This window comes from Cervus elaphus, chromosome 28 (assembly GCF_910594005.1).
Source record: "Cervus elaphus chromosome 28, mCerEla1.1, whole genome shotgun sequence".
Classification (NCBI taxonomy): Eukaryota; Metazoa; Chordata; class Mammalia; order Artiodactyla; family Cervidae; genus Cervus; species Cervus elaphus.
The window spans coordinates 31,409,572-31,429,900 of NC_057842.1; the positions used below are offsets into that span (position 1 = coordinate 31,409,572).

At 35.5% G+C, this 20,329-nt stretch overlaps 1 protein-coding gene across 1 annotated transcript in view; it reads left to right on the forward strand.

The window, feature by feature from the left end:
* The window catches only part of SERINC1 (serine incorporator 1), a 35,575-nt gene extending 18,557 nt beyond the window's left edge, over window positions 1-17,018 (forward strand). The window contains exons 2-10 of the mRNA XM_043889980.1: window positions 638-799; window positions 3,588-3,757; window positions 9,573-9,652; window positions 9,862-9,999; window positions 11,750-11,919; window positions 12,029-12,119; window positions 13,651-13,795; window positions 13,910-14,140; window positions 15,480-17,018. Coding sequence (XP_043745915.1) covers window positions 638-799; window positions 3,588-3,757; window positions 9,573-9,652; window positions 9,862-9,999; window positions 11,750-11,919; window positions 12,029-12,119; window positions 13,651-13,795; window positions 13,910-14,140; window positions 15,480-15,615 — 1,323 coding nt within the window. The 3' untranslated portion in view covers window positions 15,616-17,018. The remainder of the gene's footprint in view (window positions 1-637; window positions 800-3,587; window positions 3,758-9,572; window positions 9,653-9,861; window positions 10,000-11,749; window positions 11,920-12,028; window positions 12,120-13,650; window positions 13,796-13,909; window positions 14,141-15,479) is intronic.
* Window positions 17,019-20,329: the final 3,311 nt, after the last annotated feature.

Consider the following 20,329-nt stretch of genomic DNA (forward strand, 5'->3'; position numbering starts at 1 on the left):
CAAGAATACTTTCACTTTGCCTTTCTGAGATATTGTTAAATTCCATTACTGGTATTTGCCTCAGGGAGAAAGCCTTTTCCCCTGGGATCTACTGCTAGTTTAGTGTGGAATTATGTTGGAGAACGCTAGCTCACCCCACTTGTTCACTTAATCCTATTTTTCCTAATTCTAATAGGAACTTTTACTTGGTGATTATCACCACCACCAAGTCAGAAGAGGGAAAAGATGAGAATACCAATTTACTTCTTTTCCTTCTCTAAAGTATCTGAGAAATCTCAGACTTTTGTGGTTTCAGCTTGATTTCTGGGGGTTAAAAGGTAGGAGTTGGAGATCTGATTGTATTGTAATTACGAATATTCCATTTCTTTTCTCGGCTAAACTTTGAGTCTTGTTGCTATTTTCTTTTTTTCTTTTTAACTGAATTTACTCATTTTGCTTGATGTAAAGGGCAGACTTTTTTTTTTGCTTTATTTTGCCTCATTTTTACCCAGAAGTTCCCAAGTTTTATAGTTTCTACATAACATGTGAACCAAATCACTTGTTAATTAATTTAACTTCATCCTTTTTTGAGTAGATAGAATGTAAATTTTCACTGTATCATTTTAAACTATACTGATTTTTAACGTTCTTTTCCCAGATCCCATGTCTGTGTGGCAGCGCCCCGTGTCTGCTGTGCCGATGCTGTCCTAGTGGAAATAACTCCACTGTAACTAGGTTGATCTATGCGCTTTTTTTGCTTGTTGGAGTGTGTGTAGCTTGTGTAATGTTGATACCTGGAATGGAAGAACAGCTGAATAAGGTAAGTCTTTTTTTTTTTTTTTTTTTAAATGATTAACTGAACCTGTAGTGTGTGTGCCTACGAAGTCACTTCAGTTGTGTCTGACTCTTTGTGACCCTATGGACTGTAATCTGTCAGGATCTTCTGCCTGTGGGATTCTCTAGGCAAGAATACTGGAGTGGGGAGTGGGTAGCCATGCCCTCCTCCAGGGGATCTTGCTGACTTGCCTCTCTTAGGTCTCCTGCATTGGCAGGCAGATTCTTTACCACTAGCGCCACCTGGGAACCCTGAACTTTAGTATGTTTATGCATAAAATTGCTTCCAATGTGTTGGAAACAGAATACTGTAAAAAGGAAAACAATACTTAATCCCAGTTTTAGTAGCTCATAATTATTTAGGAAAGACAAACAGTAAAAGTGGTTTGTGAAATTGTGATGGTGGTGCAGAGAGTGTGCTGTGATAATAAGAAGAAATATGTAATTTCCAGCCGGGGAAATGTCAGAATCGCTGTGGGTCTCATGGAAACAGGGGCATTCTAAGAATAAATTTTTCTGTATAGAAATTGAAAAACAGGAAGCAGAATGAGGATAAAAGCTTTTTGAGCCAAGTATTTATGCTTTAGGAAGATTTATCCGATAATTAGGAAAGAAGGCAAGCTGTTAAGTGTAGAGGCTATTAAAATGATGTAACCAAGAAGGGCATAGAGAGCCTGAAATAGATTCCCTGAATACAGAATTGACTGGGTCTGAGTTTAAATATAGCCGTGATGGAATAATAGTAAGGAGGTTCTGATCCTAGATAACTGAGAGGAAAATGTTGCTGTTAACTAAGAAAAAGAAAGAAAAGGTATTTTATTAAACTTACCGCCTGCCTCCCCTCCGCCCTGCCCACCAGGGAGTCAGGTTATGAAAGGAGATGGGGAGAACATAATCTAGTTCATAGTATGTTGGCTTGGGGGTACTTCACTACATTTGTATCTCTGTATGTGTCGAACAGGAAGTAGAAAATATGAGTGTGTCACACAAGTCAAAGATAGAGATGAAATTCAAACTGTGGCAGCATATGCTGAAGAGGAGGACCATTTGGAGTGAGCAGAGCTAGAACTTTGACAGAAGGGGGTTGGTGGAGAAAGGGAACCTCTAAAGGAACAGTGGAAAAAGAGAACCAAAAACATGTTTTGTAGATCTTAGGAACAGAGTTTTAAGAATGACAGGATAATGTCTATGTAAAAAGGGTGTAGAGGGGTGTGAGGATTAAGTAGTAGTCATTGGATTTGACAACCAGTGTATGTCTAGTGTCTTAAAAAAAAAAGCTGTAGTTTCAAGAGTGCTGGACCTAGGAGGACTGGGAGGGTAAGTTAGGTGGCTGTGAGGAAACAAATCCATTGAGTATAAACTACTAATTTGAGGATCTTTGTGATGAAGATGGCAAGTCTTAGAGGGAGGCTGAGTTGAGATTTAATCATTTGCTTTTTGAGAAGTCTCAAGGGATCTAACGCATAAAAGATGAGAGAGAATGTGATCAAGAGACGGCATATAAAAGTTTTCCTCCAAGGAAAGATGAATGACAATAGAAAATTTGAGATTGAGAAAGTATTTATGTTAGATAACTTGCATTTTAAACCATGATTATCTGCTTATGATTGACTTTGGGGTAAGGAAAAATCATGTAAGTTTGGGAAATGAGCTTATCACAGTTGTGAAGTAGCATTGTAAATGCCATAAATAGATGCTCAGTAATGTTACTTAAGTCCTGGATATAAGCAAAAGACATTCATATGGTTTTGTCATGGAACCAGTTGATTTCTTGTGAATGGTTTTAGTTGATACTGTTAGCTTGTTTCACTCATTTATTTCACTTAAAAATATTTTAAAAATACTTCCTTGTACTCTGTTTTCAGTGTGATTTTCTGAAATGGTCTTCAGTCTTTTTCAAGATTTTAAGTTAGAAAAATAAAAATACAGCCAGCCATTTTGCTGTTAATCCAGTTCTATCCCTGATAGCTCAGTTGGTAAAGAATCCACCTTCAGTTCAGGAGACCCTGGTTCAATTGTTGGGTCGAGAAGCTTCACTGGAGAAGAGATAGGCTACCCACTCCAGTATTCTTGGGCTTCCCTGTGGCTCAGCTGGTAAAGAATCCGTCTGCAATGTGGGAGATGTGGGTTCTGTCCCTGGGTTGGGAAGATCCCCTGGAGAAGGGAAAGGCTACCCACTCCAGTATTCTGGCCTAGAGAATTCCATGGACAGTCCGTGGGGTCACAGAGTCGGACACAACTCAGCGACTTTCACTTTCACTTTACTTTCAGATCTATCCATTATCAAAAATATTTGTAGGATCAGGGACCAGATCTCAGAATGATTTTAAATAGCATTGGCTTTGAAAAGCCATCATTGTTCTCTTTAGTATTTAGAAACTGATTCAATTACTCTGTAATTCTTTAAACTTTTATTGATTGTGATTTTCTTTTATACATGTGATTCAGCATATCACAGTGGAATGTAAGTTTTTAAAAAACTTAGAATAAGTTTGAATAAGTCTGCAAGTTAAAATAGGCATTCACTTTAGGATTGACATTTGTAGTTTATCCTGCATTCACTTTAGGATTGACATTTGTAGTTTGTCGTGTGTGCACATAAGTGAAAAAAGAGTTAAACCTCTGTTTATGAAAGTGTGTAGACTTACCTTGATTACATTTCAGCATAAACTGTAAAGCAAACTTCAATTTTCTGAACCTTAAGCTAATTTAATTACACAGAATTGTCATTTTTCCTTGAAAAAATTCTAGATTAGAAATTCTTATTTTTTCAGATTCCTGGATTTTGTGAGAATGAGAAAGGAATGGTCCCTTGTAGTATTCTGGTTGGCTATAAAGCTGTATACCGTTTGTGCTTTGGCTTGGCTATGTTCTACCTTCTTCTCTCGCTATTAATGATCAAAGTGAAGAGCAGCAGTGACCCTAGAGCCGCAGTACACAATGGGTGAGTATTTTAATAAACTTCACTTTAAAGTCTGCGTCGTCTCTTCTCAGTAATTTTGAGTCTGTCTAAAGAAAGTTTAAAATAAACTTGAACAATCTGCAGAATTATTTTGTTCATGAATGACAAAGTAAGAAAATCCTCTTGTCTGTACCAGAGAATGTGTCAGAATTTGGAAATACAAATATTAAATAGTAGACTTGGGTCACTTATTGCATGCATAATATTTAGTCAAGTTTCCCCTTGTGAACAATACAGGTTTAAACTGTGCAGGTCCACTTAGAGATTATTTTCCAACAGTTAATAACTACGGTATTACACACTCCATGATCTCTGCTTGACTGAATTCACAAATGAGGAACCTCTGATACAGAGGGCTGACTGTAAGTTAGAGGTGGATTTTCAACCATGCAGAGAGTTGGAGTCCCTAGCCCTAGCATTGTTCAAGGCTCAACTATGTTTTCATCCTAAAAAGAAGATTTATCACATCTCTGACCAATAATGAGTTTATTCTTCCTCCTTTTAGCCTTCTGTAGGCCAGTCTCAGGAGAAGGCAATGGCACCCCACTCCAGTACTCTTGCCTGGAAAATCCCATGGACGGAGGAGCCTAGTGGGCTGCAGTCCATGGGGTCGCGAAGAGTCGGACATGACTGAGCGACTTCACTTTCACTTTTCACTTTCATGCATTGGAGAAGGAACTGGCAACCCACTCCAGTGTTCTTGCCTGGAGAATCCCAGGGACGGGGGAGCCTGGTGGGCTGCCGTCTATGGGGTTGCACAGAGTCGGACATGACTGAAGTGGCCAATCTCGCTACATAAAACTGAACTCAGTTCTTTATATGTACAGTGCAGCCAAAATGAGAAACTTAATTGCTTTGAAACAAGGTGGTTGATTTTCTAAATGGTTATAATGGACAACCTAGACACTTCAGGGTACCTTTTTGTCAGTCTCCTTTAATACAGAGCAATGCATCTGACAGTTTTGAATGTTTTGAATGTTATCATTGTTCCACCCCATAAATGAAAATAGTTTTTTAAGTATCTGATATTGCTTATCTATTAACATACACTATCAAAGACAGGAAGAATGAAATAAAATATTAATGATAAATGATGTTTTGTGCTAGGTTGATTTTTTTTTTAATTCTCTTAATCATAGGTTGTTTTGATTTTTAATTTAATTTTTTTGCACTGTTAAAACATCTTTATTAAATATATTTTAAACAATTCTCAAAATACATTACAGGATGGCTATCACAGTCATTTCCTGCGATAACATTCTTCTCAAAGTATGTGCTAAACACTTACATCATTGCTAATGGCTCTTTTTTGCGATATAATTGATGATATTCTGTTAGGTTTAAAGTGTACAAAATGTTAATTTCATATGTATTATATATTACAATATTACCATCATATATTAGCTAATACCTCTGTCACATCACATAATTATTACTTAGTTGAGATGAGAACAATTAAGATCTATTCTCTTAGCAACTTTAAAGTACATTTTTCTTTTTCAGATTCCACATTTTGGTAATATAGTTTTTTTTTTTATTTGGATTATCTCATTTAGCATAATTCCCTGAAGGTTCATCCATGTTGTTGCAAATGATAGGATTTCCTTCTTTCTCGTGGCTGAATAGTATTCCATTGTGTGTATATACTACAGTCTCTCTATTCGTCTGTTGCTACACACTTAGGTTATTTCTGTATCTTGGCAGTTATGAATAATTCTGCCATAAACATGGATGTGCAGATACCTTTTCAGTATCCTATTTTCACTTTCTTTGAAGATATACCTAGAAGTAGGATTGCTTCTAGTAATCCTATGGTAGTTCCAGTTTTGTATTTTTTGAGGAACCTTCATAACTGTTTTCCATAGTGGCTGAATTAGTGTACATGCCCATTAGCAGTGCTTAAGAATTCCTATTTCACCACACTGCCACCAACATTTGTTATTTCTTATCATCTTGGTGGCCATTGTATGGTTTTGATTTACATTTCTCTGATGATTAGTGATGTTTAGCACCTTTTCATATGCGTGTTTGCCATTTGTATGCCTTCTTTGGAAAAATATTTAGTTTTGTCCATTTTTAAATTGTTTTTTCTAAGTTATTGAGTTGTATGGGTTCTTTATATATATTTGATATTAACCACATTTTGATACATGGTTTGCAGATATTTTCTCCTATAGTTTGTCTCTTCATTTTGTTCATTGTTCCTTTTTTTCTGTGGAAAGTTTTTTTGTCTGAAGTATTCCCACCTGTTTGATGTTACCTTTGTTGTTTGCACTTTTGTTGTCTCCCCGAAAAACTCATTGCCCAGACTAATGTCAGGGAGTTTCTTCCTTATTTTCTTCTTCCCAGTATCAGTATCTTCCTAGTAACTTTTATGGTATTAGGTCTTAACTCACTGACTAGGGGATTTTTGCTGGAAACATAGGCCTGTGCCTGGCGATTTTTATTTTTGTTAACCTGAAATTAATTCTGTTATTTAATTAACACTTTGCAGATTATTACATTCAATAGTTAAACCTGACACACCTGTAAAAAAGCACCATGCATTTCATTTTCACTTTCCCTGTCAGAATCAATCAGGTTTATTTTGTCTTTTTGTTGATCTAATATTCATATCGTCTGAGTCAGAACTATATTCTGAAGAACTGTCATCTTCTGAGATACTAGTAGTTATGTTGCTTGAACAGTCAGAGAAAGTATCTGCTCAAAATTTCGTGATGCATCATTTTTGAAAATTCTATGGTCATAAGTGTGTATTTATAACATATACAAAATTGGAGCAGAAGCCTAATGGAAACGTGAATGAAAACAATCATAAGTTCTGTAATGAGCCCTTATCAGTTTTAAGCTCTAACAACTAAACACTGTGATGTTCATTTTGTGGCTCTCTTAAAAGCATATGATTCATCTCCAGTCAGTAACATTCGGGTAACAGAAGACTTGTTAACACATCTCCAGTCAATAATGTGTTCAGTGTGTTTAAGTCTTCCATTCAGTTTGAGTCGATTCTGTGAATGGTGTGAGAAAGGAGTCTGGTTTCATTTTTCTGTATGTGGTTATTAATAGCTTTCCCAAGACTGTTGAAGAGACTGTCCTTTCCTACTGAATATTCTTGACTCCCTTGTCAAATATTAGTTGATCAAAATGCAAGGGTTTATTACTCTTCTGTTCCATTGATCTGTGTGTCTATTTTTATGGTTTTACTGTTTTAATTAGTAGAGCTTTGTAGTATAGTTTGAAATTAGTAAGTGTGATATTTCCAGTTTTGTTCTTCCTTCTCATGACTGATTTGCCTATTTTGGGGTCTTTTGTAGTTACATACAAACTTTAGGATTGTGTTTTCCTGAGTTTTTGTAAATGACATTGAAATTTTTATAGGGAGTACTTTGAATCGAAAGGTGGCTTTGAGTAGTATGAACATTTTAACTACTCACTTCCACAAATGTGATTCCGTTTGTCTTTTTCAGTTTTTTTAATTCAGCCACTGCCTTTTGGTTAACAAATTCACTCATTAGCATAATTATTGATTTGTAAGGACTTGTTAATGCCATGTTAGTCATTGTTGTCTGGTTGTCATATTTTCATCGTTTCTTTTTTCTCTGTTAACACCTATGTAAATTGGTGATTTTCTTTGTAAACTAGTGGTATATTCTGCTTCTCTGTCTTATCTACTCTAGCTTTTTGCTTTGTGGTTACCATGGGCTTATGTAAAACACGTTATAGATAAAAGTTAATTTTAAGCTGATAGCAGCTTTAAATGCATAAAATAACCCTACATATTTATTCCTCCTCTTTTTTTTTGACGTCACAATTTACCTCTTTTTATAACACTCGTTGTTTTTTAATACTTTTTAAAATCTTTTTACTATTGTTTACTTAACACACTATCCTGTTAAAGAATTAGACGTTTATGAATCTGTGTATTTACTTTTACCAGTGTGTTGTAGGCTTTTGTGTCATTAATTAGTGTCTTTTCATTTCAATCTGAAGAATTCCTTTCACCATTTTTTACAAGACAGGTTTAGTGGTTTTTTGGATTTAGGGAAAAGCCTTACTTCTCCTTCATATCTGAAGGATAACTTTGCTGGACAGAGTAATCTTGGCTGGTGGTTTTTTCCTTTCAACACTTTGAGTATGTCACTCACAGTCACTCTTGCTCTATCTTGGCCTATAGATTTTCTAAGAAATCCATTGAGAGCCTAATGGAAATTACTTTGTAGATCAGAATCTCTATTTTTGGACCCCTCTGGCTGCTTTTAGGATTCTCTTGTATTCTTTGATTTTTGACAGTTTTATCCTAAAGGTCTTTTTGCACTGAGATGATACTGTGATCTTACTAGCTTTGTGAACTTTGATGTTCATGTCCAGATTTAGGAAGTTCTCAGATATTATTTCTTTAAGTTAACTTTCTGTCCCCTTCTCTTCTTCTGAAACCCTGATCATTCTAATATTTAAATTCCATATATTACTGAGGCTTTCTTCCCCCCCCCTTTTTTTTTTCATTTTTTTCCTCAGTTCATCCCTGATTGAGTTATATCAGAATGCCTGTTCACTTGTTCTGTCTTCCACTTGATCTACCCTTCTGGAGATCTCTGGGCTTCCCTTGTGGCTCAGCTGGTAAAGAATCCGCCTGCAGTGTGGGAGACCTGGGTTTGATCCCTGGGTTGGGAAGGATCCCCTGGAGAAGGGAAAGGCTACCCACTCCAGTATTCTGGCCTGAGAATTCCACGGACTACAGTCCACGGGGTCACAAAGAGTCGGATGCAGCTGAGCCACTTTCACTCCTAAAGATCTCTATTGCATTTTTTTTTTTTCATTTCTTTTCTTGAGTTCTTAAGCTTCAGAATATATTTGTTTCTTTTCTGTCATTTCTATCTCTTGGTTAAATTTATTGTTTTTTGCTTGTTTCCATTGAATTATTTTTGTATTTTCTTATAGCTCATTGAATTTCCTCAGAACAGCCATCTTGAATTCTTTATCTTCTAGATTGCAAGATTTTTATGCCTTTATGATCAGTGATTGCAGGATTATTGTTATCTTCAGGAGGTGAAATGTTCATATTCCTTATAGTTTTGCATTGCTGCTTTCACTTATGAAGTAGCAGACATCTCAGATCTTTGCTAGTTGTCTTCAGATGGAGTTATTAATCTGTTACTTCTGGGTTTTTTTGGATTCTGGACACCTGCTTTGCAGTTGTTGCTCTTTCTGTGTTAGAATTCTTAAGATCTTATGTCTTCTCTGGTTTTTTCAATTCATCTGGCTTGCTACTGGAAATCTGTTTTCCAGACTTCTGTGTTTTCAAAAACTATTCCTTTGTGCAGTGTAACTTATTTACACTTCCATATATTATCTCACTCATTGAAGTAAACCTGTGAAGTGGATCTAATATTCTCATTTATTAGAATCAGTTAAAATAGCCATGGCTCCCTGGTGGCTCAGGGGTGAAGAATCTGCCTGCCAGCGTCAATGTGGGTTTAATCCCTGGATCAGGAGGATCTCCTGGGGGAGGAAATGGCAACCCATTGCATATTCTTGCCTGGAAAATCCCATGAACAGAGGCGTCTGGTAGGCTGCAGTCCATGGGGTTGTAAAGAGAGTTGGACACTGAGTGACCAAATAACAACAACACAACAAAATAATTGACATGTGATGGTCTTCTCATTTTCAGGATATCCTCAGAAGGAATAGAGTAGTCACAATAAAGTGTAGCTGTTTTTTAAGAGCAGCTCTCAAAAGATTTCATATATGAAACCATTTGTTGAATGAATATTTACTAATAAAAAATAATTTGTTGTAGATTCTGGTTCTTTAAATTTGCTGCAGCAATTGCAATTATTATTGGGGCCTTCTTCATTCCAGAAGGAACTTTTACAACTGGTAAGAAATCTTTTTTTTTTCTTTGTGTGATGTTTATATTTTATAAGGAAATTGAAAATAATTGTTGCCTGGAACTGTAACTATTTGTTTTGTGTTTTCCTTTAAGACATCTATGTAAAATCTTGTTTTTCTTTCGGTGTATTGATTGTGGAAACAGTAAAAAGTGAAGCAGTTACTCACTTGTGATTTTTTAATTTTTTTCCTTTCAGTGTGGTTTTATGTCGGCATGGCAGGTGCCTTTTGCTTCATTCTCATACAGCTTGTCTTACTCATTGATTTTGCCCATTCGTGGAATGAATCATGGGTTGAAAAAATGGAAGAGGGGAACTCGAGATGTTGGTATGCAGGTAGGTTTTTTGTCTTACAGAACATCTTCAAGATAGTTGAACGTTGAAACTGAAAGCAGGTAGTAGACTATGGGGAAATCATGATTTTTATGGTACAATTTACTGTGAGGAGGTTTTTTAGTTTAAGTTTGTGAGTGGCATCCTGTCACATTATATGTTGCATGTCAACTAGGAACATACCCAAGCATGAGACACATCCAAAAGACTAGGAATGGCTAAAATAGCAAAGCATATTGCTGAGTGTATGTATATTTTATAGCCTAATTTCCTGGGAAGTTTCTAAGTAAAAGCTTAAAAAGTAAAATATTAAAGGGATGAGGACTACTAGAAGTAGATAAACAGTGGTACAATTCTGAAACATCAGCAAGCAGGAAAAAGAAACCTCTCCGAAGCATTTTCTGTAAGTGCAAAGAATGCCTTTATGTGTGACACCTTAGGGAGTTATTACAGTAGTGTATTTAATGTGTGTTTGTAATGATGAGCTTGAGTCCTTTGGTTGTACTCTAAAACAGGAATCAAAATTCGGGTGCTTACAACAGGTGACACAAACGAGGGGGGAGAAACAGTTTAAGTGCATTTTCAATCCTCTTGCAAATAAAAGGGACTGTGGTGAATTAGAGAGTGTGAAGGCCATTATACTGCTTAGTTCCATCCAGTGATTGCCTTGTGGAAATGTGAACCCAGTGTCACTTAATTTTTCTGAAGTTTTTTAAAAGAAGCCATAAATCTGGATTTTTACGTGAAATAGTTAGCTTCAGCTAAAAATACATATATTTTAAGTCAGTGAAAATAAATCAGCATATCTGCTATATTCATATTTTCTTTCATACAACTAGTTTGTGATATTTGATCTCAGTGGTTAAAGAATTTGATATTCAAAAAAATAAGCTTTAATCATTTAGAAAATTTACTTACACAGAATGTTGCATTTTTTACTGTTAAATCTAATGCAAGAGTTTCTGCTTTGTTGCCTACTGTATCCCCAGGGCCTTTGTAGGTATTCAATAAATATTTGTCTGATAGAGCATTTGTTGGTCACATCTACATAAATAAATACATACTAAGCATACATTAACATGAAAATTAAAAGTGTGTGAGATAGAAGAAACTTAGGTTGTCTTATTAAATAATGACAACTTGAATAGTTTTTTGTTTTTTTTTTTTAAGATTTTAGTTGATAAGGCAAAGCATTGTTCTGTGGGCTTAGCATTAACAAAATAATTTTCTTAATGCCCGTGTTTACAACTGAATGATATAACTTAAAAACTTTAAGTAATATTCTCCTCCTAGTTAATTTTCTGTATTTTGAAAATAATGGCTAATGTGTCTGACTGTGTTTTGGACACTCTGGATGTAAATATTACTTTAAGATCATATTATGTTATTACCCTTAAAATGCATCAGAATAGTGAGCTATGTGTAAAGGCTGGAGTAGGAAATGGCAACCCATTCCAGTATTCTTGCCTGGAAAATTCCATGGACAGAGGAGCCTGATGGGCTATAGTCCGTGGGATTGCAGAGTTAGACATGACTGAGCGCGCACGCACGCATGTGTAAAGGCTACAAAAGTCTTAATGTGGTACAGGCCAGAATTAAATCTTTACCTGCTTTTATAGCCTGTGTAATGCTGATAAAATGTTGCTTAAAATAATATTTTTGAATAAAATAAGATTGTTTTTAAAGCAAGCTGTATGCCACATGCCTAATATTAGTGATAAAATCTAATTGTCAAAATGTATTTCTTTCACAGCTTTGTTATCAGCTACAGCCCTGAATTATCTGCTGTCTTTAGTTGCTATCGTCCTGTTTTTTGTTTACTATACTCATCCAGCCAGTTGTGCAGAAAATAAAGCATTCATCAGTGTCAACATGCTCCTCTGCCTTGGTGCTTCTATAATGTCTATACTGCCAAAAATCCAAGTAAGCTTGGATTAGTTCATTTTTATGAAGCTTCTGTTTTTTTCCTAAGGTTTCCTAAATCTTGAATGATCACAATATTTTTCTGTTTTGCTTAATTATTTTCTTGTAGGAATCACAACCAAGATCTGGTTTGCTACAGTCTTCAGTGATTACAGTCTACACAATGTATTTGACGTGGTCTGCTATGACCAATGAACCGGGTATGTTTTGTTTGCCTGATTTGTTTCTTTTAATGAATCCTGCAAGCTTTTCTCTTTTTCAGAGATGGTTGTTTTGTAAAATTAAGCTCATAGAGGAATGAAGAGAATGGAAATATTATTTCCATTCTCATATAATACTATTTTCATCTTTGATGTACTGCTATATTTTTTCACTTAAGCTTCTTCCTTCACTAACAAAACTATAAGAAATTATAGGAAAATTATAAGAAATATACCTGATTTGTACAGTGCATGTGATAGTATATGTAAAATTAAAAACTTAAAATGTTTGTTGATTCTATTTTAATTAGTATAGATTTTTTTTAAGTTCTTTTTGCCTGTGATTACCTTACAGGTGAATATAATTGGTCTTTGTAATCTTTTTATAGGCCAGTTTTATTGCATTTCATAGAAGTATAAGCCCATATATGTTATTTAGGGTGAAACAAATTGGAAAATAGATGTACTGCAGTACAGTCTGCATTTGGTTGAATCCACGGATGCAAAATTGCTAATGTGAAAGGTTGGAGTATAGAGGCCAGCCATAAAGTAACATGCAGATTTTCAGTTGTGTTGTGGGTTGGTACTGCTAATCTGCTTGTTCAAGGGTCAACTGTACTGTTTTTTGAAAAGGGAGAAAATGGTCTCTTTTCCTCAGAATAAAAAAAATTACAGAATTTTTGACAGAAAAAAGTTTCCTGACTCTTAAATTTCATTCCATTTATAAATATCATAGGTGCTTTATCACTAGTTGGAGAAAAAGAGTTTTTTTAGTATACTAGAGAAAGATTGCTTATTTTTGTCCAGGTAAGTGTCTAGAAAAAAATTAATAGTAATTTACTTTAGGGATTATCCTTATACAAGTGGCTTCAAGGTAAAAATCATTTTTCAGTGATAAGGTGGCAATTGACATATCTGGCATTGTGGGAGGTAAAAAAACATATTTGGGACACTTAAGTGAATACCAACCCCATTTTAATTCTTTCTTATAAGAGTCAAGAGGCTGAATAACCATTAGGTCACTATGATTTATGTACTCATTTCCACAAACTATTTGCTAAAATTCTAGTAACTGATTTTGTGTGTAAACTATCTTGCTTATATAACAATGTAGTTTGACAAGTTGATAAACTTCATAAAATCACTATTGTTATTTCATAGTATATAACAGGAAAGGCAGTGCATCTTAGTTTAGGATACCTGAATTTTATTCTTAACTCTGCTTGAGCTTTACTATAAAGTAAAAAATTTACTAAATTTCACCAATTTCCTGATCAGTAAAAAGCTTAAATGTCTCAACTGCATGAGACTGAAAATGAAATTGCTTTCCAACCAGTTGGATAAAACTAGCATTATATAATGTAAAAGGTCTCATTATTAATAAATACAAGTTGTCTTATTTTGTTTGTGCCCTTTTCTCACAATTTTTTGAGTTTGCAAGTGTATAAAGAGTTAAAAAGAACTACAGTTGTGCTCTGAAAATTTTTTATACTTTTCTAACATTTTAATCTGACCTTAATTTACATTATAGAAACAGAATGTAACCCAAGTCTACTGAACATAATTGGATATAACACAACAAGCATTATCCCAAAGGAGGGGCAGTCTGTACAGTGGTGGCATACTCAAGGAATTATTGGACTACTCCTCTTTTTACTGTGTGTATTTTATTCAAGGTAGGAAAAATTATGGATTTTATTTTTTTGAAGAGAAGTCCAGCTATTATTCATAAATGAATGTTGTGTTTAAATTCCTTTTTTTTCTCTCTTTCTAAACTGTCATTCATGTAGCATCCGTACTTCAAACAATAGTCAGGTTAATAAACTGACTCTAACAAGTGATGAATCAACACTAATAGAAGATAGTGGAGCCAGAAATGATGGATCACTTGAGGATGGTGATGATGTTCACCGAGCCGTAGATAATGAAAGGGATGGTGTCACTTACAGTTACTCCTTCTTTCACTTCATGCTTTTCCTGGCTTCACTTTATATCATGATGACCCTTACCAACTGGTACAGGTACTTTTATTTTATGAAAACTTCACATGTGGAAATTTGGGTGGCTTTTTTGTAATTCCATTGTAAAAACGGGGTATTGAGTACTTTTTATCCTCCAATATATTTCAAAATTTACAACTAAATGGTGAGATCAGTATGAGAAATGCAGACTTTATTTCCTTGCTTTAGCATTAACAATCATTGTAATAGTTCCAGGTCTTAAAAGAGATTGAAATAAAGTTCATGAAACTACCACATTGCTTAGGGAAGTACATGTTGACAGGGATCAAACACAATGATTTCTAATACTGACTAGTTCCCAATATAGTGTAGAAAAAGATACCTTTTTTTGGTGTTTTTTTTTTACCTGTTTTTGTTCAAACTTTCTCATTAAAAGCTTTGAGGATTTCAAAATGGAGGTGTGAATACATAGATGGATTCTTAGAATTCTTTAAAACTAATTTTTGCTTTTATATCACTTCAAAACTGATAAATCTATTTTGTTAAGAGGAAGGTAGTGGTTTATATTTTGTCTTTAAAAATTCTGATTTAGTTCAAAGGATTGCTAAAAGATTTAAGATTCAAGTTGAACTGTATAGTTAGGGTAGTTCTATTTTTAATACTCTTTAATGCATAATATCCTTAACAATTTGTAAGAAAACTTTGAATACCAGCAAAAGATGTTTTAAAAAAAAAAAAGATGATTCATTTGTTTGAGAGCAGCCTCTACTGGCATTTATTATTGAAAAAAATATATATATATACACTTAAAAATTCTACACTGCAGCATATTAAAGTACAAGAACTATTCCAAATAATTCTCAGTAATTCACGGCTTTGGCTGTCATGTAATAATAGTAAATATTAAAGATGAAAAGTATTTTGGTATGTTTCATCAACATAAAAATAAGCTAAATTTGGGATGTATTTCCTTCCCAGTTTCCTAAATCTGAGAAGGTGGAGGGAGCTCCTGTATATACTTTGAACAAATTATATTCTTTGTACGGTTTAGAATTGATAAGTCTTTGTTAAATAATGTTTCATGTATCCAGAGGTCACACTCCATTTCTCTGCTATCTCATTAATTAGTGAGCCAGAGATACATAAAGATTCTCTGAGTATTATGTAAAGGAACTACTTCAAAGGCCTATGTCGTCTACTCCTTTAAAGATTTTTTTTTTTTAACCTTCATATTAGCTGTCAAAGTGGTGTGGAAAACAAGACAACAGAGATAGTCCGACAACTATATATCTGTTACCACAGATTATATAAAAAGAATACTTCTGAAATAAGGAAACCTGGTAGCTTGATGCCCAGTGATCCAACTTCCCTCTGCTTTTTGTTTCTCTCGAACTCTCAGGTACGAGCCTTCTCGTGAGATGAAAAGCCAGTGGACAGCTGTCTGGGTGAAAATCTCCTCTAGTTGGATTGGCGTTGTGCTGTATGTGTGGACTCTGGTGGCGCCCCTTGTTCTTACAAATCGTGACTTTGACTGAACGGGACTTGAGGCATCAAAGTCTCACTTTGATCATCATTTATTTGAAATCAGCAGTATTCCCAACTTTTGTGAAGTTGTGTATGTGTGTGCTTCCCATGTAACTTCTCCAGTCTTCTGGCATGAATTAGATTTACTGCTTGCCATTTTATTCATTAGTCTTGCCAAGCGCATCAGTATGCATTTTAGAATGAATCAAGAGTTGTATGAGTATGTTGGTGGTGGTAAGTTAGGAGAAGTGGACATTGTTAGGTTTATTCTCTGCTTTGTACCTGTGAAAAGAGTAAAAACAAAACTGCTTGGCAGTTTGATTTTTAAATTGTGTTAGAACATAAGCTGTTTTAGAAAAATATGAAAAATGTATGGCTGCCTTTTGAAATATTTGATGCCTTGCCCTACAGTATACTGCAAAGAACATGGCTGTCCTAAAATTGTATAAACAAGTCACAAATGTCAGTTTTCTAAAGACTTTTCAGATTTTTCCCTTGATATGAAGGTAAGGAACATATACAGGTACAGGTATGGAGTATTTGATTGACAACAGTGTAGGTTATGGAGGAGACGGAGACACAGAACTTTCAGAGATTTGCTGGTGGTGGGTATTAAATTGAATACCCACGTAGGTTGTAATGTTCCCTGAATAGGGATAGTCTTCCATACTAACATAGTGAACTTTGTTTTGGTCATTATAAACACATGCAGATGTGTTAAAATGTGTTCAGTGGAGAAGTTAGGAACTCTGAAGGATTTGGACAAAGATTTTGAGAAGAATAATCATAGGTTAGAAGGAGGTTGAAAATCAGAGCTGATAAACTGAAGGCTACTAAAGCCTATTTTGCAGTTTCTTCCTGTTCTGTCAGAAGTTTAACAGTGACGAAACTGAAGCTCAGATAGCTGATCAGTGGCAAAACTGGGAAATCCCACATCTGTCAAACACAAATGGCATTTTTTCTGGCATTCAACAATAATTTCTGTTCAAATACATGCCTAATAGATTTTGCACCATTGTGAGTGGTAGATCATTTATGTGATGTGAATTGCTGGTATCTAATATGCCTTTTACACACAAACTGAGGCCAGGAGAATGATGACTGCTGTAAAATAAACTCCTGCTTAACAGTATACTATTCAGCTCAAAAGATGCTTTTCTATTTGCCGCCATCTAATTGAAATATATAGGTTATTAAAAATCTTTCAACTTGAAAATCAAGCAGTATCACTGTTAACTTCGATAGAAACTCTTAGTTGTGTCATTAGTGTCTTAAATCTTAAAATCTACATTTGCTTCTTTTAAGAAATCAATGTAAGCAAAATATAACAATTCCTCACCTTTTATTGTGTTGGTATTGTATTCCATGATCTCAAATGGCTGTTTTATCTTTAAATAAATGAATTCAGAGAAAATGTGTGGTATATTCTTTTAAATTCTAAAGGATATAATTTTAGCCAATTTAGGTGGTGTAATACTCTGAACTACTTTCTTCCTGTGTATATTTTTAAAAAAACTGACATTGGAGGGAGACATTAGTGACCATTTTCTGTTTTGAAAAAACTGAATTGTTTTTAAGGTGGTATTTACCCTTTTGGTTCTCTGTAAATAACCCCTGAAGTGGATCTCAAAGGTAATTTAAGTATTATTCTCCTAAAGAACTAGACCAGTTAAGTTTGGAGAATAATTTTAATTCATTTGATAGCTATTCTAGACTTCTGTGTCCTCCAGGCCTTTTTTCCTGAGATGCCAATTGATGCTACTTTTTTCTGACATTAAAAAAAAAAAAAAAAACCCTTATTAAAAAAAAATGCTCTATCCCATAGCAGCAAAGTATCAGAAAGAGAAAGAAATAGCCCCACTTACCTTCATATCAGAAAGAATAAAACACCTAGGACTAAACCTACTACCTAAGGAGGCAAAAGACCTGTACTCTGAAACCTTAAGACACTGATGAAGGAAATGAAGACACAAATAGATGTAAAGATATACCATGTTTTAAGACAGATAAAATCAATATTGTTAAAATTATTATACTACCCATGGCAGTCTACAGATTCAGCGCAATCCCTGTGAAATTATCAATGGCATTTTTCACAGAACTGGAACAAAATATTTTTAATTTGTATGGAAACACAACAGACCCCAAATAGCCAAAATGGCCTTGAGAAAGAAAAATGAAGCTGGAGGCATCATGCTCCCTGATTTCAGACTACTACAAAGCTAACAGTAATCAAAGCCATACAGTACTGACCTAAAAACACATCAATGTAACAGGTTAGAAATACCAAAAGTAAACCCAAATGCTCCTGAGGGACGGTCTACTACAAAGGAGGCAAGAATACACATTGGAGAAGAGACAGTCTCTTCAATAAGTGGTTCTGGGGAAAAGATCAGTCTCCTAGAATAATGGAAATAACAAAAGTAAACAGTTGTGACCTAATTAAAGTTTCTGCACAGCAAAGGAAACCATAAGCAAAAGACAAACTACAAAATAGGAAAGGACACTTGCAAATGATGCTACCAATGAGATTAATTTCCTAGTAATACAGTTCATGCAGCTTAATATTTTAAAAAAGAAAGACTTAAATAGATGTCACTATTTGGCCAGTGTTACACCCTTTTCAGTTCTGTCCTGTGACAGGAGTAATTGTTCAGTCGCTCAGTCATGTCTTAACTCTGCAATCTCATGGACTATATAGCATGCCAGGCTTCCCTGTCCTTCCCCATCTCCTGGAACTTGTTCAAACTCTCGTCCGTAGAATCAGTGATGCCATCCAACCATCTTGTCCTCTGTCATCCCCTTCTCCTACCCTCAGTCTTCCTCAGCATCAGGGTCTTTTCCAATGAATATTCAGGGTTGATTTCCTTTAGGATTGACTGGTTCGATCTTGCAGTCCAAGGGACTCTCTTCAGGGCTCAGCCTTCTTTATGGTCCAGCTCTCACATCCATACATGACTACTGGAAAAACTATATAGCTTTTTGACATGTGGGCATTTAACAGCAAAGTGATGTCTCTGCTTTTTAATACACTGTCTAGGTTTGTCATTACTTTTCTTCCAAGGAGCATCTTAATTTCTTAGCTGCAGTCGCTATCAGCAGTGATTTTGGAGCCCAAGAAAATAAAGTCTGTCACTGTTTCCATTGTTTCCCCATCTGTTTGCCATGAAGTAAGTGATGGGACCAGATGCCATGATTTAGTTTTTTGAATGTTGAGTTTTAAGCCAGCTTCATTCGCTTTTACCTTCATCAAGAGGCTCTTTAGTGCCTCTTCGCTTTCTGCCATAAGGGTGGTGTCACCTGCATATCAGATGTTATTGATATTTCTCCCAGCAATCTTTGATTCCAGTTTGTGTTTCATCCAGCCCAGCGTTTCTCATGATGTACTCTGCATAGAAGTTAAATAATCAGGGTGGCAATATACAGCCTTGACATTCCTTTTTCCAATTTTGAACCAGTCTTCTTGTTCCACGTCCAGTTCTAACTGTTGCTTCTTGACCTGCATACAGGTTTCTCAGGAGGCAGGTAAATGGATCTGGTATTCCCATCTCCTATGAATTTTCCAGTTTGTTGTGATTCACACAGCCAAAGGCTTTAGCAGAGTCAATGAAGCAGATTTTTCCTGGAATTCTCTTGCTTTTTCTGTGATCCAGTGGATGTTGGCAATTTCATCTCTGGTTCCTCTAACTTTTCTAAATCTAGCTTGTACATATGGAAATGTGTGTGTATTTATAATACATATGCATTTATGTGGAATTGGCTCACCAATTACAGAGGCTGACAAATCCAAAATTGGGCTGCTTGGGGTGGTTTTGAGACTGTGTGGTAGATATTCCAGAAGTTTGGGGCTCAGTCTACTAAGTCAGAGTTAGTATCAATGAAAAATCAGGTTGATAGCATGCACCTATCCATATACTGAAAATGGCACTTAACATGATCTTCCCCAAACTCATAATCCCATCTAATTATGGGAAGAAACAAAAAGTGACCCCAAATTGAGGGACACTACAAAGTATCAAGCCAGTACTGCTTAAAACTGTCAAGGTCTAGCTTATGTGTATTGTAGTTTCTCTGAAACCCATTTCTTGAAATTTACTCTATGACCTAATCTTCAACGGATTCTCAAAGTAGTTTTACCTATGCTTGTTATTTCATGTAGGTGCTAATTCTCAAATGTAGCATTTTATGTATGTTTATCGTGAGTGTCATCTGGTCATCTTCCCAGCCTGTGGACCTTCTGTTCTCACACTTCAGCTTCTGAACCGAGTATACCGACCCTATGAAGCACACAGTGAAAGTCACTCAGTCGTGTTTGACTCTTTGTGACCCCAAGGACTATACAGTCCATGGAATTCTCCAGGCCAGAATACTGGAGTGGCTAGCCGTTCCCTTCTCCAGGGGATCTTCCCAACCCAGGGATCGAACCCAGCACTGCAGGGGAATTCTTTACCAGCTGAGCTATCAGAGGAACCGGAAGCACATAGTGAAACACCCTACAAGAACATTTATCTCTAAGTCACTAGCTCTCCTATGGGCTTACTTGTATCCCAACTGAGGCAAAGAAACTTGGAGGTGGTATGAAGATGAGGGGTACGTACCTCTAAATCATACTGTGCTGTTTTCCACAAAACACACAGAGACTTTTTGCAGTAAACACAAGTTTATGTTATTTTGAAAGGAAGCAGTTTCCAGGTCTTCAATTTCCACGTGTACATTTTCCTAAAG